The sequence below is a fragment of the Pan troglodytes genome, chromosome 21, assembly GCF_028858775.2.
Source record: "Pan troglodytes isolate AG18354 chromosome 21, NHGRI_mPanTro3-v2.0_pri, whole genome shotgun sequence".
NCBI classification, from domain to species: domain Eukaryota; kingdom Metazoa; phylum Chordata; class Mammalia; order Primates; family Hominidae; genus Pan; species Pan troglodytes.
Genome location: NC_072419.2, coordinates 7,657,004 through 7,679,561, shown reverse-complemented (window position 1 = coordinate 7,679,561; position 22,558 = coordinate 7,657,004). Strand labels below are relative to the sequence as shown.

The 22,558-nt window shown below is 50.2% G+C and overlaps 1 protein-coding gene across 3 annotated transcripts in view; it reads left to right on the top strand.

The window, feature by feature from the left end:
• The window catches only part of RSPO4 (R-spondin 4), a 42,491-nt gene that overhangs the window by 15,338 nt on the left and 4,595 nt on the right, over nt 1-22,558 (top strand). For all 3 annotated transcript variants that reach the window (XM_016937270.3, XM_016937269.3, XM_063803319.1), the window contains exons 2-3: nt 19,353-19,541; nt 20,177-20,317. In XM_016937270.3, coding sequence (XP_016792759.1) covers nt 19,353-19,541; nt 20,177-20,317 — 330 coding nt within the window. The remainder of the gene's footprint in view (nt 1-19,352; nt 19,542-20,176; nt 20,318-22,558) is intronic.

Genomic DNA, 22,558 nt, shown 5'->3' with positions numbered 1-22,558 from the left:
TCTCAAATTCCTGACCTTAAATAATCCTCCCACCTCAGCCTCCCAAAGTGCTGGGATTACAGGTGTGAGCCACCGTACCTGGACAGTGTTCATTTTACAAATGAGCAAACTGAGGTTAAGTAACTGTCCCAGGGAGTAAAGATGGGGCTGGGATTTGAGAACAGGTTTGTCTCATCCCAAACCTTGGAGTCCTACCTCTACCCTCTAAGGCTGCTGCCCAGCAGGACTAATTGAAAGCTTCATCTCTAGGAAGGACAGGGTAATCATAAGAGACATGTCATTTGGAATAGCAGTGCCCCAGCCATCCTCAGGCCCAGAGCAGGGTGCAGCAATGGATGTAGCAGACCTGGGCTACCCAGACAGGGGCCAGGGGCCAGGCTGTACACTAGCCCAGACAGAGAGGACCAGCTGGCTGGAGATAAAGAATCAAAGGTGCCCATCCAGAGGTCTGAGTTCTAGCTCCTCCCCTCCCATGACTCACTGTGTGGCTTCTAACAAGTGCCTACCCCTCTCTGAACTCAGGACACTGCCTGTAAAATGCTGTTACTACCTCAGGCTACAGATAATAGACTCTGCCTAAATTGCCTTCTCAAAAGAAGGTGCTGGAGTCTTTTACAGTTTCCGTATCTTGTAGGTCATGGTAGTATTTCATTCTTGTTCTCATCTTCAATTTGAAAATTCTTAGGGAAGTAGAACAGCTTTGCATATGGTTATTGTCCTATTTGTCTTTCTTTTTTAAATTCCTTGTAATGCCTTTGCCTATTCTCCCTCCACACACTTGGATCATTCCCCTTTTTCTTATTGATTTATAGGAGCTCTTTGTGTATTAAGGATATTCTTAGCTTACTTTGTGTGTAACTGGCTTAATGATGATAATGAAGTTGTAACAGAGGGTTGCAAACATGGCATGCTTTCCATGCACCCCCCACCCCCACCCCCAATGCACAGTCGTATTTTTAAACTCCAATCCTTAATAACTTTGGGCAGATCTCAAAGCTTTCTGGTAACTTTCAGCTATTAAAAAGCCTAGTCCAGTGCTGAATTTTTAAAATACAGGTCTGATCTGAAGCTCTCCTTTCCCATCACTGCTTCCCCATCACTGCCTGACTCAGCTTCTGACTCCACTGATTTGCCCTGTAGGGAGATATGTCATGCTGTCTCATTCTCTTCTCTCCTCCCTCTGGGTTGCTTCTCCCCTGTATGTTGGGGAGCAGAAGAAGGAATGGGGATAGAGACAGCTGTCACTACCCTGATGCTGCTGTGGCCTCCACAATTCCCGGTGTTAGAAAACTCTGGGGCCATCACCAGTGAGCAGCAGGGAGCGACTGGGACTAAATGTTCCTCTGCCTCCATCCATGCCCTCCCCTTTCTCCCACGTGTGGCAGGTGCCTAATTGGTACACAGGTGTGATTACTGAGCAAGGAGCACGAGCTTGACCTCTTCAGATCACCCTAGCTTCCTCACCACCCCATCCCCCCTTCGACAGCCTCATGCCCCTTTGGGCTGGAAAACCATGGCTTAGATTAAGCTCAAGAGCCTCCTTCAATGTCCACTTGACCAAATATAGGAAATTGACAGGAAATTGGTCAAATGGTGGCAATGCAGGCTGCCCCTGCCAGACCCCACCCCTTTTGCATTTCTCATTCATTCTCCACTCACTCCCAGTGGACACAGGGCAGATCAACAAGAGTGAGTTCAATCAAGGGATGGAATGCCTGTTTCCCTATGGTTCCTAGCTTCTCCCCTCCAAACCATGAGCCCACCTGGGCTTGGGAGTTGGGGACATGCTGTGCCCTACCCTGCCCCAGTCACTGCTGGCCAATCCTCCTTAGATCCTCTTTAGAAACTGGCTTATATGGGCTGGGGAGGCAGTGGGGCAGGTCAGGGATGGGGGTGACAAAGATAGTTGGCCCCCTCTCAATAAGTCCTAGAGAGGATGTCTGACTCCAATCTCAGACTCGGAGGCAGCTCTCTTTAGAACAGCAAAATATGTCCTATTCATTCTTACATCCAACAAACATTTTACAGAGCACCTAGTAGACATGTGGCCCCGTGCATGGCACTGGAGAGTCACTGGTGAACAAAAGTCCTGGGGAAATTTACATTTCCAATCCAGTATGATTTTGTGTGTCTTTCTAAAATGTTTCTACAGGTCTGTGATTTGTCTTTTAACTTTAATAAATAAAGGATCCTGGCACATAGATGGTATTCAAGAAATATCTGCTGAATGGATGGATGGATGGATGGATAGATGGTTGGGTGGATGATGGGAGGGTGGGTGGATAGATGGATGGATGGATGGATAGATGAGTGGGTGGGTGGATGGATGGATGGATAGATGGGTGGGTGGATGGATGGATGGATGGATGGGGATGGATAGATGGGTGGGCAGATGGGTAGGTGGGTGGGTGGATGGATGGATGGATGGATGGGTGGATGATGGGAGGGTGGGTGGATAGATGGATGGATGGATGGATAGATGAGTGGGTGGGTGGATGGATGGATGGATAGATGGGTGGGTCAGTGGATGGATAGATGGGTGGGTGGATGGATGGATGGATGGGGATGGATAGATGGGTGGGCAGATGGGTAGGTGGGTGGGTGGATGGATGGATGGATGGATGGGTGAACAGTGGGCCTTTAGAAACACTGAGTTTAACAATCCATTTGACAGATGGAGAAACTGAAGCCCAGAGACAGGGAGACACTTGCCTGAGGACACACAGAACTGGACAAGAGTCCACATCTGGGGCTCTCTCCCTTGTACTAGGATTTGAGTGTTGAAGAAGGCCCATGGGGAGAGACCAGACCCAGAATAGGGTCCTTGAAGATGCTCACTTTGTGCCAGGTGTGATTACTGGGCAAGGAGCATGGAGCATTGGGCTGGAGGCCCAAACTGCATTCCCAACTCTCTGCCACCCCTTGGAAGCTCCAGGTACACAGGGTGCTGGCTGAGAAGAACTGGGGCTTTCCCAGGAACACTGGCAGGGACACACTGACCAAGGACCTGCCTCAGTCAGCCCTGACTTTTAGACCTGGCCCCCTTTCCTGATGCTCACTGGCAGTGGGGCCCCAAGTCTTCTCAGCACTGGGAGCTGGTTATATTTCTAAGCTTTCTTTTTTTCTGAGACAGAGTCTCACTCTGTCGCCCAGGGTGGAGTGTAGTGGCACGATCTCGGCTCACTGCAACCTCTGCTGCCCAGGTTCAAGTGATTCTCCTGCCTCAGCCTCCCAAGTAGCTGGGATTACAGGTGCGCACCACCACACCTGGTGCAGGTGTTTTGTGTTTTTAGTAGAGACGGGGTTTCACCATCTTGGTCAGGCTGGTCTTGAACTCCTGACCTCATGATCCACCCGCCTCAGTCTCCCAAAGTGCTGGGATTACAGACGTGAACCACCGTGCCTGGCCTATTTCTAAGCTTTCTTAGAGCTTAATTATATAAGGTGAGGAGGGTATTTATTTTGGACCTATTCTGAGGCCTAGACTCTCCCCAGTACTTAAAATAATAATAACTATCTGTTACTAAGACTGCCTGGCTTTGAGTTTGCCACTCACCAGCTATGGGATCTGGGCAACTTATTTACCTTCTCTGTGCCTTAGCTTCCTTGTCTGCAAGACCAGATAATACTACCCATCTCGCAGGATTGTTGAGGCAGTCTGGCCTGTGAAAGAAGAGATCCACAACTGCTAGCAGCTCCCACATTGCTGTGCACCCCATGTCAGCCAAACCCTGTTTTGGCATGCCGCACACAAAACCAGCTTACTACACTGTCACAACATGTGAGCATAGTCGTTATCCCTATTTACAGACGGGAAAACCAATGCTCAGAGAAGCTAGTGTGGGAATGAACCCAGGCTCCAGAGTCCCACAAAATTATATCACCTGCCTTGCAGCCATTAGCACTGTGGAACTCTGGGGTTCAAAGGGTCCTTAGGGGGTATCCAAGCTCTCAGAGGCTGCCTCTAGAAGTAGGCAAAGGAAACCAAAAAGACAGCTCAAGATGCTCACCCTCACCCCCATCCTGGCCTCAGCCAAAGCAGCTCAACTCATTCATTTTAGGAATCGATCTCTCATATCACATTTCATCTTGGAAAAAAGAAGGCTCCCTTGGCTAAGAAAAAGTTCAAAAGTTCTTTATCAAGCCCAATGCTCTGTTTTTCCGATAGGAAAACTGAGGCAGGGGGCGCCGAGGTGCTCTGCCAAAGGTCATACAGTGAGTCTGAGTCCAAGGTGGGACAGGAGCAAAGGTCCTAATTCCTAGCCCTGAGCTCTGTTGATTGCAGGACTTCACAAAAAAGTGAAGAAGGTCGTTTGCAGAACCAACTTCAAAACCTGGTACCTTTCTCACTCGGGCTCATCTTAGGAATCAATGAGCTTTCAGCTCCCCTTAGGGTTCCTCCCACCCTTCCTGGAATCCTGGAGCTCACATCCTCCCCAGAGGAGGCCTCCTGGGTTTGTAGCGGTGGGAGTTGCCCCCAGTCCCTGTGACACTGAGCATCCTGATTGGCTGGAGGTGTCCTGCCACTGCAAACGTCCTACTCAGCCAAAGCTGAAGCTTCCACAGCCTCCCAAAGAGCCACGAGAGGCCTCTGCTACCATCAAGAGCCCTGAGGAATCATAAACCCCCGACAAGAGGGAGAGGGAATTAGCAGCCAGCATTTATTGTCCCCAGTATTGCTGGGCACGTCATACACAGGCCTCAGGGCACTTTACAACAACCAAAGTGGGCTCAGAGAGGATGTGAGAGGCAACAGACCTACCCAAGGTCGCAACAGACCAGCCCACGACGGGACAAAGCCAGCACCTGAAAGAACCAGAACCTGTCTGAGTCTACTTTGCAGCCCCGAGGAGACATTCGGCAAGTACTCACTGAGCACCTACTGTGTGCCAGGTTCTGTTATTACAGGAGCAGCAGCCAAGCACAGTGCCTGTCAGCAACTTGTTCAAAGTCACGCACACAGCAAACCTGTCCCTCATACATGAAAAGAAAAGAAACTCTTTCCCAGTAGTTTTTCAAATGAGTGGCAACTGCGTATACTTGACAACTTCATGGCAGTTTTACCTATAGGACAATTGCATGACAATTTCTTATACAAGGTCACATACTTGACAACATTGTGACACCTTCACACACAAGACAGTTTTGTAACAACTCCACGGACAGATTGGTTGGTAACAGTTTCATGCTCAGGACAGCTTTGTGACAGTTCTGTGTTCCTGGCTAACAGGGCACTAGCCCTGGGCAGATGGGTCTGGAGAAGCCAGCTGGAGGGTAGACTCTCTGCCCCGGTCCCGAACTCATCTGTCTGCTCTACCCCCAGCACAGCTTGCTGTGAATGATGAGGAATCCAAAAACAACCCTTTTTTCTTTAATATGATTTTTCTGAAGGTCACCAGTGGTTGCTCTGGGCTGCTCAGCACCCCCAGGGCTCCCACCAGAAACACAAATGTAACTTCTCTTAATGAGTAGCTAATGGAGGGCAGAATAGATGTGGTCCAGGGCAGGTCCAGGAGAATGGGGAAGCAGAGATTTGGTTGATGTGGGGTGGGAAGTGGGGGATGCCAGGCACCAGCAGCCTGTTCTCACTGTGTCAACCCCTGATTTGGGCCCCAGCCGAGCCCTGCAGGACCAGCATAGGGCAGGGGCTCAGGCCTTCTCTATGCTTTAACCTGGGGACAGGCAAATCCTTTAGACAGGGGTCTCGTGTGTCAGCACATACCTGCCCCTGTCCCCCAAACACACACATGTCAGGCACACATGAACCCAGCCCTTCCTTTTTCTGCCATGCTGGGCCTGGCAGGGACTTTCCCCAACTCAGGCTGCTTGGGGAAATGCCCCTCCTATGAGTGGCGAAAGGAGTCAGGTTGCCCATTTGATATTTTATTTCTATTTTATTTTATTTTATTTTATCTTATCTTTTTTGAGACAGTGTCTCACTCTGTCGCCCAGGCTGTAGTGCAGTGGTGCAATCTTGGCTCATGCAACCTCCGCATCCTGGATTCAAGCGATTCTCATGCCTCAGCCACCTGAGTAGCTGGGATTACAGGTGTGCACCACCACGCCCAGCTAATTTTTGTATTTTTAGTAGAGACGGGGTTTTGCCATGTTGGCCAGGCTGGTCTCGAACTCCGGGCCTCCTATGATCTACCTGCCTCAGCCTCCCAAAGTGCTGGGATTACAGGCGTGAGCCACTGTGCCTGGCCAGGTTGCCCCTTTTGAGTATCACTCCCATTTTCCCCCTCCACGTTCATCATCAGACCAACAGGGTAAGGCAGTGTGACACAGTAGAATGAGTCTGGGGTTTCATCAGCTGTGGGTTTAAATCTAATGCCACCACTTATCATTGTTGGTCTTTGAGCCTTCACTTCCTGAACCATAAAATGAGGAATGATAACAGCATCTCCCGCCTCGCTTCTTAAAGTGAGTTCTCGGGCCAGCACCTCTGGCCCCATTCCAGAACTTTAGCATCAAAATCTACATTTTAACCCAAGATCCCTGAGTTAAATCCCTTTGTGTGCATATTACAGTTTGGGAAGCCCTGGCTGATCTCACAGGACAGTTTTTGAAGATCTCTGAGTTCATGCACGTACAACCCTGGGCACACCATAAACGTTAAAACAACCGCATGTGTCGACAGGCGACAGCACCTCTTGTTTTTAATAAGCAGCCTCAGGTGATTCTGATGGGGGTTGAAATCTGAGATCACCACTGGCCATGAAATCAACAAATGTGAGTTTGAACCCCGGTTTTACCACCACCCTCTCCACCCCTGCAACCAGCCCATATAGGTCAATGTCTAAAAAGGATTCTGGCCAGAATGTCCAGCAGAGGCTGCAACTTAGCAGGTAATTTTTCTTCATCCTCTCCAAGTCCCAGCTGCGAGGCAGGAGACTCACTCCTGGAGAATTTGAGAGATGGAGTGGGCATTTCACCCCTTGATTGAACACACACCTATTGATCTGCTCACTCTCTACTGGGGGTGAGGGGAGGATGGATGAGGACTGCAGAGGGGGCATGTTGAGTCCTGGGGCAGCCTGCACTGCCACCATTTGGCCAATTTCCTGTCTCAGGTGAGGTCAAGCGGACAGCGAAGAAGGCCTCAGCACAGCACTGGGAACTTAGCAAGGCCTCAGTAGGTAAGGGACTCTGCATGGAGGACTGAGGAGGCGCACAGGGATTTTTTGAGTAGCCAGGCTGCAGTGTGGCAACCTGAGGATAACCCTCAGGTTCAGAGTCACACTGCCTGGGTTTGAATATCTGCTCCACTTATTAAGTGACCTCGGGCAAGCAGCATAATTGCCCTGAACCTCAGTTTCCTCCTTTCTGAAATGGGTGTGATAATAGCACCTAAATGAGTTTTGCAGCCCCTCTATGCGGAATGGTAAGCAGCTATAAAAGAAAGAATTGGTTAAGTGAGAAGGCAGGTGCTGCATAAGTGAGAAGGTCCAGTGTGCCGTGGCTCATCCCTGCCTTCCTGGAACTCATCTTTCACTGGTGGGAAAGAGACAACAGCACTTGCCAAATTTAGAACCTATCAGGTGGGAATAAATGGCATGAAGAACATAGCGACGTGGGAGAGGAATGGGGTGTAGGTGTGGTGCTGCTGCAGGCAGGAGGTCTGGGGGGATCACAGGGAAGGGGTGTTCTGTGAAAGGGCCGTATACATAAAGCAACCCCAAATGCAGAAGGAGCTAAGAAACCAGAGAATGAGGCAGACAATTCCAATTTGTTGGTAAAGGGTTATTAGTTGGGGAACTTATGAACAGAGCAAGATTTGGGCAGCCTCAAGATAGGTAGATCTCCAAGCTGTAACTCTCCAGACCCAGGGCTTATATATCTTGGGGAGAAAGGTCTGTGTGCTCTGGGAGGAGTGCACAGGTGACTGACACTGTGCTATGGGTGTCATAGCCTATGCTTCCTGCAGCAGCATCAAGGTTTGTTTTGGAGGAAAAGTGAAACCCACAGCAAGTAAGTGTTTCTACGTAGAGAGTAATGCTTCAGCTAGACATCTTGGAGGCATTACTGGACTCAGGATTAGTCATGAGTCGACGTGGCAAATTAGTATCTAAGAAGGAATCACTCTTGTCCCCACAAGGAGACATTTGAGGGAGGGAGCCTTGCGGGTGAATGTGGGAAGGGCATTCCAGACAAAAGGAAGAGCAAGTGCAAAGGTCCTGTGGTGGGAGTGGTCTTGGCAGATGGGGAACCTGGAGGATGAGGCCAGCATGGCCAGAGAAGGTGAGTGGTGGGGAAACAGGGCAGGAGCAGGGAAGGGGGTGGGGACAGGGAAGGTGGAGAAATTATTCCCAGACATATTACAGAAGTGGAACTGACCGGATTCCTGATGGGCCAATAGTAGGATATGAGGGAGAGAGAAGAGACAAGGATGCCGCTGAAGTCTTTGGTCCCGAGTGGAGTAGCCATTGACTAAAATGGACAGGAGAAGCAGGTTTGGAGGGCAAAGGATGAAAAGTTTCCATTTTGGATGTGTGCCTATTCTTACTGTATTTTGAGGGTCTTATCCATTAGCCCCTTAGGTGTCCTGTATTGGCACCTTAGCGGGGATTTGCCATCTGCTCCTTGCTCAAGCCCCTCCCTTTCTACCAAATGAGTACAATATCATCTTGTACTCACCTCTCTTAGAAACCTTTCTTCCATCTACACAAACTAGTCCTGCTCCTGGCCTCAGCTTCTGTCCCCACATCTGCCTCCCTTGAAAACCACCCCTGATGTCTCCAGTCTCTGGACTCTCACTCCCACCCTGCCTGGGTCCTTCACTTGGCTCTGAGCCCTGCTGGGCAGAGGTCATCAGCTTTCTCCACATTTGTATGGGCCTGGTCCTCCCAAATAGGCTGTGAGCCCCCTGAGAGAAGTTTTTGAGAACCTTTATTGAGCCACCATTCATGCATTCATTTAAGAAATAATGAATGGGCATAATGGGTATAATCACAAGTGGGTAGTCAGTGGGCACCTGCAATGTGCAGGGCTGTGGGGACTTAAAGGTGAGCAAGCCAGGCTGGGCCCAGCCCTCAAGGGAGCATCTCTCATGAATCAAGTAGTAATGGAGTGCTCACTCATCTACCGTGAGCTGTGCTAAGCACTTTGCGCAGATGAGTTCATGGCATCCCCACAACTGCCTGGGAGGTGGTTGCTACTATCGTCCCCATTTTACAGAAGAGAAGACCAAGGCTCAGAACGGTAAAGCCACTTGCCCAATATCACCCAGCTAGGAAGTGGTGGTTTGTCAGGCCCCAAAGCCAAGGCAACCTCAACATTCTGTCGAATGTTCTGCCCTGCTGGTCCCCCAACCTCCTGAGTGCTGAGAAGGGTCCAGTGGGCTGCGACCTCTAGCCCTGATCCCAGGGAGTCTCTAAGCTGGGAGTCATCTCCAGGGCCCACCCCCTTGCTAGGGATGGTGCAATCTACCCCTAGGCAGAAATGTGCTGGGGAATCTTCTGAGCAAGCCTCCAGCAGTGGCGACTGCCTCCCATATGTGGAGGCCTGAGTGGGCAGGCGGGTGCCCAGATGTTTTTTATTTCCCTTGGTCATCGGTGACATGCGTCCTGCACTGCCAGGCGGGCATCGGAGGATGTGCTGCCCAGCACTGTCTGTGTAGGGCCCTCCTGCATGGTTCTGGGTCCTTCCCAAGGACAGAGCAGGAACCTCAGCAGGGGCAGTGGTGTCTTTCTCTCCTTCCCCATCCTTCTTAGCCCTGGGGAGTCCTCCAGGACAGCTGTATTAAATCCTTAGTTCACCATGACGTGATGTTCTCATGCGAGACACACTTCCCAGGGCACACCCCAATTATGAAGAAACTCTACCCCCAAAAATGTTGGCATCAAAACCAAAAACTCTGCACTGATTGTCAAAGCAGTTCCAGGATCACAAATGCCAACACAGGCAGGGCAGGTGGTGATAATAATGGTAGTAACAGTGATGTCATGGAGACCCGCTTGACTGTCAGCCCTGCCCAGGCCCCCACAGCACACCTGTGAGGTCAGCCAGGAGGATTCTTGTTTTACAGATGAGAAAACTGAAGCACAGTGAGGTTAAGGCACTGGTTCAAGGTCACATGGCAAAGGTAAGGGGCAGAGCTGAAATTTCAATCCAACCAGTCTGGCTCTTAACCCTGTTCCACACTAGTAGTTCTCAAAGTGTGGGCCCAGGACCAGCAAAGGTCAGCATCACCTGGGAACCTGTTAGCAATGCAGATTCTCAGGCCCTGCCCAGACCTAATGAATCAGCAACTCTAGGGTAAGGCCCAGCAGCCTGTGTTTTTAACAGGCCCTCTAGGTGAATCTGATGCATGCCCAAGTTTGAGAACCCCTGCTCTACATTGTTTTCTATTGTGAGTGAGTGAAGTGGGTGTTAAGATGTAGCTCAAGGACGATAACATAGGGCAGCTGACCTTTTCCCTCAGTATCTGAAATACAACAGGGAGGGGTAGGGTCTGCAGTAACCTGGGGAGCATATGCCTTATTTATGTAACTCTAACCACTCACTGCCCTGTGACAGCAGACCCAGTGTTGGCAGATGTTCTGACTTTTTCCAGAGAAGTTCAAATTCCAGCTTTTTAATGTGAAATCTCTTGATTTTTTAAATGCTAGAAATCTATCCAAATTAGTCTTGTTTTTTAAAAAAAAAAAATGTATGGGGCTAGGCTTTCTGGCTTGGGTATTAAGGAAATTTCAATGACAGATTCACTGGGCTGCTGAGGAGACGAGCCTGCCTAGGAGAACATGACATTTTCAGGGTCCCAGATGTCACCCTGCATTTTTGACCCCTCAGGGAAGTTCTGCAGAGTGAAGGCAGATGGAAGGCATGATATGGCAGAGATGACCCTAAATTCACTCAAAACCCCGAAATGGAAAAAAAAAATACAGCAATCACTTGCACATGTTGAGCCGTTGACTCCTGTTGAAACAAGGTGCTTGGGGCAGTTCTCAGGATGTGGGTGACCCTGAGCTTAGGGACCCTTATTTGAAGGGCACAGGTTATTCCCTATTCCCAAAAGAAGGAATAAGCCTGCCCTTCCCCTAGGACCGAAGCTGCTGGCTAATATCTCTGCCCTGAGCACTTCACCATCCAGAGGGCAAAAGACCATGTCCCTGGACCCTGCTGGCCTCCTTCCAGCCTCACCAACATCTCTGGCTTCTGTTTGCTCCCCTGGGAAAGAGGAGAAGGGTCCAGATGTTGGTTGACAGTCCCACTGTGTGTCATGATGGTGAGGGAACAGGGAGGGAACCTAGGTTTACAGAGGAGCACCTACTGTGTGCCAGTGCTTGCTGGTTTGCACATCCTTCATAACAAATCACGTGGAGGTAGGAATTGCTGCCACAATTTTTCAGATGGGGAAACTGAGGCCCACAGAGAGGAGGGATCTCATTCAATGAGTGTTGGGGCCAGGATATCAACCTGGGAACCTGCATTGTTACACGTCTTTAGATTTTTAAGTCCCTTGAGGGCAGAAAACACATCATTCTCAATATAATAAAGGTAGCTTCAGTTTATCAGATGCCTGCTGCAGGTGGTCTGAGCTGACAGTTTTTCACGTACCATCTCCTTTAATCACAACAGCCCTGCAAGATAAGCATTATTATCCCCATTTACAGCTGGAAAAACTGAGGCTTGTAGAGGTAAAGTACCTTGCCCAAGGTCACACAACTGCCCCAAAGCTCATAACCGTTGAGTCCTAGCACTGGATCTTACCCAGAATAGGGGCTCAGTAATTGTTGAATGAATGGGTCGATGAATGAATGAATGGATGATCACTCAACCCTGGGTTAATGCATGCATTCAGAGTTGTCATAAGCCTTTATCACTTTGCAAACTGTCAAATCTCGTGTGTTTGATTCCACTCTCATTCTCCATAAAATGGACATCCAAATCTGGACTCATCCCTCGGGTGCTTGGGGAAACATGGAGTGACTCAGATTTCATTCTAAGCCTCTCCAGCTGCTGGAGCAACACAGGGCCATGCTTTTGTGGCCTACAGGTGTTTTGACTGAGGGAGGATGGTCTTGATTATCGGAGACAGTTGTTAATGGAAGTTACATGGGGTGCCTGCTATCCACTGTGATGGCCCAAGAAAACTTGGGGAGGTTGCAACTAGAGCTTGAATGCTTTTAAAATGTGCATCTCAGCTGGCAGAGGACAGCGACAGAGGCCAAGATGTGTAGAAGGACCCGGGGGGTTCAAAGTGTGCTCCCTGGAACCTCAGTGTCCCCTGGAGCACCAGGGTGATCAGGTTGGGTAGGTGGTGCCCCAGGTTCCTCATCCGCGCCAAAGCAGCGCTGCTCCACCGTGATCTGTTCGCTGTCTAGTGAGCTACATCCATTTGTATTGTAATTTGACAGAAGAAAACCAGCTCAAGTGAAAAAGTCACTGGATTTGGAGCTATGGGACAAGCCAAGCTTTGGGAAGGACTGGGAGGCAGTCAGAAATTTTTTCTGTCTTCAGGAGCCCGTGAGGTTCTGGTTGCTGCTTCTCTCTCTGCATCTGATTTATTTTTCTCTCTCTACTTCTGTATTAGTCGGGAATCATCTGGTTGCAAGTGACAGAAAACCTAACTCAATGTGACCTGAGAAAAGAAGAGGATTTATGGATCCCCAGGGTGGACCCACATGCACAGATGACTTTTTGGTCTTTGTGTGTGTCTCTTGGCTCTGCTTCTGCTGTATGGCCTCCATTCTCCAGAGGCTCTTCCCTCATGTGGCACCCACCAGCTCTGATCTATATCCTCCTAGATCCAAAGAGAGGAAAGGAAAACACACACACCTCCACACACATCCATTGACCTCAGCAAAAACCCCAAGACTAGCTCTTGTGGGGATGTGAGCCTGTGTCTGAACCTACAACCACTGTAGTCAAGGGGACCTGATGCTCTGATTGGCCAAGCCCAGGTTAAGTGCATCTGGGTGGATATGGCAGCACACGAACCTCAATGCCAGAGAGTGCAGAGGAGCAGAGCCTCTGTTAGCTAGTGCCCACCAAGGCTTCTCACACATGTGCATCGGAACAGGCTACCCTCCCACCTGCAGATCGCCTTAGGTCAAGGCCAGCCCAGACCATTGTCCATCAGCCCAGAGAGAGATGGTCTAATTGGCCCATCCTGGAAGAGACAGCCATTGGCTAGGGTCAGAGTCATGCCCTACAAACAGGATTACTGGGGCCCGTTCTCAGGGAAAGGAAACTGTGAACAGGGAAGACACTTCCAAAATTCTGTTACATTTATTTTGGACTTGTGAAAGTGCACATTCCTGGCCCACAGCAGACGCTTTACAAGCCTCTCTGGAGACTGTTATCACAGTCAAGTTTAAGAACCATCAAGCTTGGATCTTTCTAGAGCAGCACCGTACAGACTCTTGTCATCACTGATGATCCACAGAATGAACATTCAAGCGCCTACACCCACGACTTTAGGGCAGGGGTTAGAGAGAGGCAGTAGCACTGCTTTTTCTAATGAGTTACAGAGACATGACGAAACACCAGACAGGCTATCGGAAGTCAAAAAGCAAGAGGTGCCATTACAACCTAGAGGCACAAGAGGGCATCCTAGCCAACTGCCAGGGTCGAGGATGAGGCCAGAAACAGCCACTACCCTTCAAAGACCAGGGTATTGACCTTCAAAGACCAGGGTATTGACCTTCAAAGACCAGGGTATTGACCTTCAAAGACCAGGGTATTGAAGGATGCTAAGCACCATCCAGTGGGCCAACACTACTAGGCCTGGGAGGGGCTTTGTTGGGTTCTTTGGCCTTCAGCATATACTGTAGCTTTTTGAGGTCAGGAGGTCGAGACCAGCCTGGCCAACATGGCGAAACCCCGTCTCTACTAAAAATACAAAAAAATTTAGCTGGGCTTGGTGGGGGTGCCTGTAATCCCAGCTGCTCGGGAGACTGAGGCACGAGAATCGTTTGAACCTGGGAGACGGAGTTTGCAGTGAGCTGAGATCGCACCACTACACTCCAGTCTGGGCAACAGAGTGAGGCTCCATCTCAAAAACAAACAAACAAACAAACAAACAATAAAACAAACAAAAAACAAATAGTACTATAACTCTAACTGAGGACTGAGGCTTCTTTGCAGTTGGCTGCCTGACTTTGGGGAAAGCTCCACCCCTTCTGGCCTCAGTGTCCCCAGTGAAACTGCAGGAGTTGTGCTGAGTGACGTCTAAGCTCTTCTAAGAGTGGTAAGAGCTTTGCTTTGTCTCCATCTTGACCCCTTATCTCATCCTGCTTTGCTGTCACTTCTGTGGGCTTCAATTCCTCCCACCAGGCTGTTTGTCCTATAGGGGTAGGGGCCATGCGTGGCTCACCCCCATGGCCCCAGGCTCTGCCTGACACAGGAGGCCCTGGACAGATGCTGTAAGAGGGCAGCGTGGGGCAGAGTGATGTGGGTCCACCCCTGCCAATTCTGTGTGACCCTGGACATGTCGTTTCACCTCCTTGATTCTCGGTTTTTCTCAGCTGCAAAATGGGCAGCAACGCCATGTCAGGGTGTGAGTCTCTGTCCACAGATTCGTTTTGCAGGAAATGCTACTTTGTTTTTCTGTAATTTAAATTAATTTGTAATTTGAAGTCCTATTCTGCCAGGTGATAGAGATCACCGCAAGTCAACTGAGGGTCCCTTTGCTCTTTGGTAGTGGGGTCGCCTCAGGCCCAGTGGGCTTACACAGCGCCGAGGCACAGCGCAGGGCAACTTGGTCTCCACCGATATGACTCTGTGCTGCCTTGCATGGCGGAAGACCCGACATCATCAGTCAGTGTGTGCGTCAGAAAGGCCCAGTGACCTAAACAAGATGGGCAATGCTTTCCTCCCTTCCCCGGGAAAGAGTCTCGGCGGTGGGCAGTCCTGGGTTAATACAGCCACGCCAAGCTGTCTTTCTATAAGATCCCTCTGCCTCCTGGATCTGCCATGGCTCCACTCTTAAGCCTGCACTCCTGCAGGCATAAGGGAAAATGGGAGGAGAACAGTGCCAGCGTTCCCTAAGGGGCTGTACAGGGCATGCCCGCTCATATCCCATTGGTCAGGGCATAAGCACATGACCACATATAGCTGCAAAGGGCCTGGGAAATGTAGTCTTAGAGGACATACACTCTGCTTAATATCAGGGTTCCAGCCAGGCGCTGTGGCTCAGGCCTGTAATCCCAGCACTTTGGGAGTCTGAGACAGGAGGACTGCTTGAGCCCAGGAGTTTTAGACCAGCCTGGGAAACATGGCGAAACCATTTCTCTACAAAAGAAAATACACAAATTAGCTGGGCATGGTGGTGCACGCCTGTAGTCCTAGCTACTAGGGAGGCTGAGGAGGGAGGATTGCTTGAGCCCGGGAAGTCTAGGCTGCAGTGAGCCAAGGTCGTGCCACTGCACTTCAGCCTGGGGGGCAGAGCAAGACCTTGCCTCAAAAAATAAAATAAAAATCAGGATTCCACTACTGAGGATGAGGGGAGAGTGGACAAGGGGGATGAGTAACAAAGTGTGCAGAGGCACGAGTCTCCACTGCTCTTGGAACCCGGGTCCCACGTCTTCAGAATTTGTCACCTTCCCCTGCTCAAGACCTCAGCTTGAGGATGGGACAGGGCTTGGGAGGGGAGCTGGTGGAGAAGGAGAAGAATGAATGTAGGCCTCCTCCTGCCCCAGGACACAGTAGAGGCTAAATTCTTTTGTTCTTTATGCATTTTTAGGGTGAACTATTTCAAACCTAAAGTCAAGAATTTAAAATAATATAATAAACATTTGTGTGCCATGACCCTGAATTCAGTGTTGGTTAGTCTCATGTCTTCTGCTCTGAATGCATATTTACAAGTCACAACTGCTACAAAATATTGCTTTGCAGGTCCTTGAACTTTATATAAATGGCTCTTACTATATGATTCATCGTGCACCTTGCTTTTTTCCTCTCAGCCCCGTCTTTGAGCTGTGTCCACAATGATAACTGTAGCTACCTCAGTCATTTATCATGGCTGGGTTGTGTATGTGGTATCTGGCTGTGGTGTATGAATATACCACAATGTATTTATCTATTCCTTTGGCAGAGGGTTAGCTTTTTGCAGTTGTTTGCTATTAAATAATGCTGCAATAAATATCTTTGTCTCTTTCTACACATATACAAGGGTTTCTCTAGGTCAGTGTTTCTGAGAGCATGGTCCCTGGACCAGCAGCATCAGCATCACCTGGGAACCTGTTAGAAATACAAATTCTCAGACCTACTGAATCAGACGTACCAGGGGTGGAACCCAGGGACCTATACTCTAACAAGCTCTCTAGGAGCTGCTGTTGTGCGCCAGAGTTTGAGAACTGCCGCTCTAGGGTATACACCAGAAGCTAAATTGTTACATTTAGAAGAGACATCAGGCCAGTCGTGGTGGCTCATGCCAACACTTTGGGACCCGGAGGCAGGAAGATCACTTGAGGCCAGAGTTCAAGACCAGCCTGGGAAACAGAGAGAGACCATCTGTACAAAATGTTTTTAAAAATTATCTTGGTGTGGTGGGACATGCCTGTAGTCCCAGCTACTTAGGAGGCTGAGGCAGGAAGATTGCTTGAGCCCAGGAATTTGAGGCTGCAGTGAGCTTAGGATCATGCCACTGCACTGGAGCCTGGGTGACAGAGCAAGATCCTGTCTTAAAAAAACAAAACAAACAAAAAAACTTTTTAACACAAAAAGAAAAGAGACATCTCCAAATTTATTAGGTACTGCTAGATTTTTCCCCGAAGTTTACATTCCTATCTAAGGTGAAAAAGTGAAGGTTTCCTCTCATTCTTGCCAGCTCTTGGTAGTATCAGAATCTGAATCTTTTGCTGAGTGAGAAGTCCGGACTCTGCTAAATTCTCAGTGGATGTTCTTATTTCTCTGGCTCTGGGAATCTCCCTTACAGCATCACACTTGCTCTCTGCCCTCAGATCCCTGCCAGGTATACAGCTCCAGAAGCACAAAAATCTTTATTCTGCTCTCCTGTTGCAGTTTCTTATCCCAGGGCAAGAAAATTGAGGGCAATGCCAACTTTGCTTGGGAACAGCATCCCAGGGTACACATTAGTTACTGTGTGCTTCCGTACGACCCTGGATCAGTAAGGCTCCTGAGTTATAAGCAACAGAAATAGGGTTATCAGCAGGATGTGGGGCCTCACCGAATCTAAGGAACAGAAGGTGAGGACTGGGGAAGTAGCAGTACTCATCCGAGAGCTGGAGCAGGGAGGAAGGAACAGAGGGACTGAGGGATGGAAGGGAGAGAGAAAGGCCTCAGCCAGGGCTGGGCAGAGAGCCTGCCCTGCCTCCACCATGAACCCCATTTCTGTGTGACCCTCACTCTTGTGTCCCACTCCCAGGACTGGAGTCACCAGAATGTGCATCTGACCGGGCTTTCGTTAGCTCTCACCTGCTGCCAACTTAAAGGAGGGCCAGAACTCTTTTGGTTTCTGTTCCAGGGGGAAGGTGCCAGGATGTGTTCCTCATCAGGACCTTGCACAATGGGGAATTCCTCTGAAAGGGAGATGGGGCACCAATAGGAAGAGGGGAGCATCTGAGAGCTGGAGAGCCAAGAATGTTTCCTGCCGGGTGGTCTTGGGGCTCAGGTGAATCAAGGCGTATAACCGGATTATTAACCAGTCTGACCCTAATGACATATAAACATGAAACCATTTACTGTTTCCCCAATTGCTGCCTCTCAAAAGCTGCCCTATCCTTTCCTGTCACTTAGTGACACCTGGTCATTTTCTGACTCTCCCCCACCTCCTACTCCCAGTGGTCTCCCCTGCTGCCTCTTACTGCTGGGGCACCTCCCAGCAACCAGCCTTCTTGTGCCAGGCAGCAGGAATACCACCTAAGTCTGGCTGCTCCCAAGGTGCCCCTTACCACTGAGAACTCCCTCACACGTGCCGGGAAGGATGTGCAGGCTCTTCTATCACACTCTTGCCCTCAGCTCTGCCCTTCTGTCTCCTGGTCTCCTTTATCTGTTCAAAGAGGAATGGGAAGGGGGCAGATTTGCAGGGGTATGGACATGAGTTTATGTCCAAGCAGGGCATGAGATGCTGGCACCTTCTTGCAGGCACCCCCTGTCTTTGTGAGTTTCTCTGGCATCTCCTCACTTCATTGGGAGGGTTGGGAACAGAGGAAAAGTCACAGCACCACAACTCACTTCCCTAGGCTGTCCACTTCTTTTTATTTTCTTCTTTTTTGGAAACATGGCTTCACTCTGTCTCTCCGACTGGAGTACAGTGGCACAAACACAGCTCACTGCAGCCTTCCCCGCTCACGCGATCCTCCCACCTTAGCCTCCCTAGTAGCTGGGACTACAGGTGTGTGCCACCATACCCGGCTAATTTTTGTATTTTTTGTAGAGACAGGGCCTCGCCATATTGTCCAGGCTGGTCTCAAACTCCTGGACTCAAGCAATTCTCCCATCTTGGCCTCCCAAAATGCTGGGATTACAGGCATGAGCCACTGTGCCTGGCCAGGCTGACAATCCCTAACTCCCATGAGTCCCTCCCTGCAAGTGTTCAGCTTAATCAGGGTCCTGGGGTGATGGTCAGGGTAACAGAGACTCCTTATGAGCCGGGAAAGGCTCACTTAAGATTCTAGAGCATTTTCCACCTCTTTTTTCCCCAGCTTTGGCTCCTGGGTGCCAATTCTGGGGTAACAAAAAATTTTCTCCTTAAAAAAATTTCTCCCATTGCTATTCCTGATGATGGTGGGAGCCCTTGCTGATGGTGACAGTGAGAAATGGAGTATTGCTGAGTATTGTTCAGGAACCCAGCAGGAGGGTGAGGGTCTCACCCCACCCCACTCATCATGTGCACCCACACACACTCAAAAATTCACATTACTTTGGTAAAGATTAAGTTTGCTTGTGAGTAATGGAAAACTCCAAATAACAGTGATTTAAGCAAGATAGATGTTGATTTCTCTCTCATGTAACAGTCTACACAGGCAGGCTAGGGCTGGTACAGCAGTTCTGCCTTCCTCAGGCACCCAGGTGCTTTTTATCTGATTTTTCCACCGCCTCACGGGACATAGTTTCCACCTCATGATCTAAAATGGCTGCTTGTGCTCCAGCCATCGTTCACATTCCACCCAACAGAAAGGATGAGGGGATGACAAGGGGCACACCCCTGCCCTTTAAGGCAGCTTTCTTGAAGTGTCACATGCTGCTTTACCTTACATCTGATTGGCCAGATTTTGGTCACATGACCATATCCAGTTGTAAGGGAAGGTGGGAAATGTAGTCTTTTGTTTGGGTGGCCATGTGCCCAGTTACTATCCCAATGAGACCATCTCAGCTGCTCGCATATATGGTTTGACCATCTCTCTCTCCCTTTCCCCCTCCTTCTGCCCTGGTCTTGTGGGCAGTGGGCACTGGCCTGGGGGGCAACTGCACAGGCTGTATCATCTGCTCAGAGGAGAACGGCTGTTCCACCTGCCAGCAGAGGCTCTTCCTGTTCATCCACCGGGAAGGCATCCGCCAGTACGGCAAGTGCCTGCACGACTGTCCCCCTGGGTACTTCGGCATCCGCGGCCAGGAGGTCAACAGGTGCAAAAGTACGTGGCTTCTCCCTTGTTCTATACTAGTGCTGGGCTCCTAGACACCATGGGCTTAGATCCCACCCTTTCACCCCAGCACAGACAGAGGGGAAGTAGGTGCATGTCTAAGCCCAGACTCTGAGATACCTGCCTGCGTCCAGGCTGACTCCGCAGCCTGAGGCAAGTCAGTCCGCTCTCAGCCTTAATTAGCACTAATAGAACAGGCAACTTTCACTTCTACCCTAGTTTGTGGTGTGGCCTTAGGCATGTAACTCACCTTCTCTGGTCTTAGCTCAAATAGGAAAAGGAGTCCTAATTCCAAGCTCTAATTTTTGCTGTAACTTTGGGCAAATTATCACTATTTCTGAGGTGAAAAAGAAGCAGGGAGTCCTCACTCCAGCCCTGGTTTGCTGGTGACTTCAAGCAAGTCACTCGCTCTCTCTGAGCCTCCCCTCAAATGAGAAAGGGAGTGTTCTCTTCACATGCAGCCCAGTTTGACCTTGGCCAAGTCTGGGCTTCAAAGGAGACACTGAGTCCTGACCCAAATGCTACCAAGCCTGGAGCTACCCAGAGGGCCTTCCACCTCGGGCAGACCCAGTGGGCCCCATCCTTGGCAGTCTCCCTCACCTGGGGTGTCCCTGGCTCTATTACAGAATGTGGGGCCACTTGTGAGAGCTGCTTCAGCCAGGACTTCTGCATCCGGTGCAAGAGGCAGTTTTACTTGTACAAGGGGAAGTGTCTGCCCACCTGCCCGCCGGGCACTTTGGCCCACCAGAACACACGGGAGTGCCAGGGTGAGTGGGGACCTCCCCGCCCTGCCCCTGCTCCTCCCCTCTCCCTGGAGCGGGGGCTTGGTGAGAGATGTTAGGGGCCCTGGAAGAAATTACAGTAGAATGCCATATGGTGAGGGAAGGCCCAGCACCACCGTGTCAGGTACACTGGGTACCTCCACATAGTAACTGCAAAACACTAGAGCCAACATAACCACCATTACTATGATTACTACTACAACCAACACTGGCATTGTTATTAATGCCAAGGGAATCAGCAGAGTGCAGAAGAAGAGCGCTGATGTTTATTTGTTTGTTTGTTTGCTTGTTTGCTTGTTTTGTTTGAGATAGGGTCTCGCTCTGTTGCCCAGCTGGAGTGCAGTGGCATGATCATAGCTCACTGCAGCCTCAAACTCCTAGGCTCAGAGAATCCTCCCGCCTCAGCCTCCCGAGTAACTGGGACCACAGGCATGTACCACAACAGCTGGCTATGTGTTTATGTTTTTATAAAGACAGGCTCTTGCTATGTTGCCCAGGCTGCCCCTGGGCTCAAGAGGTCTTCCCACCTCAGCCTCCCAAAGCATTGGGAGTATAGGTATGAGCCACCACACCTGGCTGAGCACTGATTTTGGAATAGGACAGGCCTGGGGTCCAATCCTAGCTCTAAACCTTACCCTTTAGTGATCTTAAGCAAACCACCTCAGCTCTCTGTCTTTCGGTTTCTCCAAACGTTAGGAAAAAAAAAAGACAATAGAACATAGAGCCTACCTCATGGGGAGGAATTGTTAGGAGGATAAAGTGAATTAGTACAATTTCAAGTGCTCAGTACAGCAGCCAGCACAAGTAGATGCTCAGTACGTGTCAGTATCAGTGTTATTACTGCTCTGATTATTTCCTAACAGCTCCTTGTCATACTCCTGCCTGTGAGCCCTCCCGTTGCTGCACTAGGCTGCTCCTTGGCATTCTCATCTACACTGTGCCTCTCTGCCCACGCACTCCCTCCGGGCTCACATTCACGGTCATTCCAGCTGCTGATGGCCGCTGACTCCGTGTCTCCAGCCTCCCTGAGCCGCACACCTTCACCTCCACTGCCCTCTGGGTGCCTTCTTTCCACTCCCACTGCCACCATCCCCCACCTAACGCTCCCTCTGGGTTTCAATAACCAGCTCCCTGATCCCTGGGTGGCATGCGCGAGACACAGACATCGCTGTTGACTCTTCTCTCTCCCTCACCCTATATTCAATCCAATCTGTTCATTTATTCACTCTGAAAATATCTACTAGAGCATCTGCTATGGCCAGGCACTTTCCTAGGTGCTGGAGACAAGTTAGAGAACAAAACAGACAAAGCCTCTGCACTCAAGGACATGACGTTTCAGTGGAGAGACAGAAGCGACACCTGAGAACAAATGCATAATATTTTGGGTGGTAGGAAGAACTTTGGGGTGAAAATGAAGCAGCACAAAGCTCCCAAACCCACACCATTCAGCTCATCCCTTTCTCCCCACCCATTTGTTTCTCTCCTCTGTGCCCCCCTCTTCCCACCCTCTTGCCACCCCCTGCCTATCGCCAGGGTTCTGGCCACAGCTCCTGCCCGTCTCCCGCCTTGGTTCTCAGTCCCTCCAGCCCAGTCTCCACTCAACAGCAGAGGGAGTATTTCAAAATGATAGTCTGCTCAATTTCTTTTCCTCCCAGGACCCTTCAGTGGCTCCCACTGCCCTTGGGCGGAGCCCACCCAGGCCCTGGGCAATCCGTCCCATCTGCCAGCCTTTCCACCCCCATCATTTTTTTCCTCCTCAGTTTGAGCTTATTCTCCGGCTTGCCCAGTTCCAGGCCAAATCATCCTGGGGACTCTGCTAGGGTTATGCCCTCACTTGGAGCACCTCCCGTCCCTCCCTGAGCCTGGCTAGGCTCCCCTTCCCCGCCATCTCACCCCCACTTCAAGACCCGGTCCAGGGGTTTCCTCCCCTACAACCCAACCCATGCTGCTTCTGGGCTCCCACGGTGCCTGCACTTCCCTCATCACGGCGGTGTCCAGATGGTGAATTCCAGGAGGCCTGCAGACCCTGGGCTGTCTTGTCTGCTGCTGGTCCCTCAGCACTCAGAATAGCACCTGGCATACACTGGGTGCTCAGTCTTTACTTGTCAAATGTGTGTATCTAGCAAGGTCTGGGTCCCACTGTGTCTTGAGCTTGCTGTGTCTGCTGTGTGAGCCTCTTGCTGCGTTCCCTTAGCAAACCCCTGCTCTAGGTCTCAGTGTCCAAAT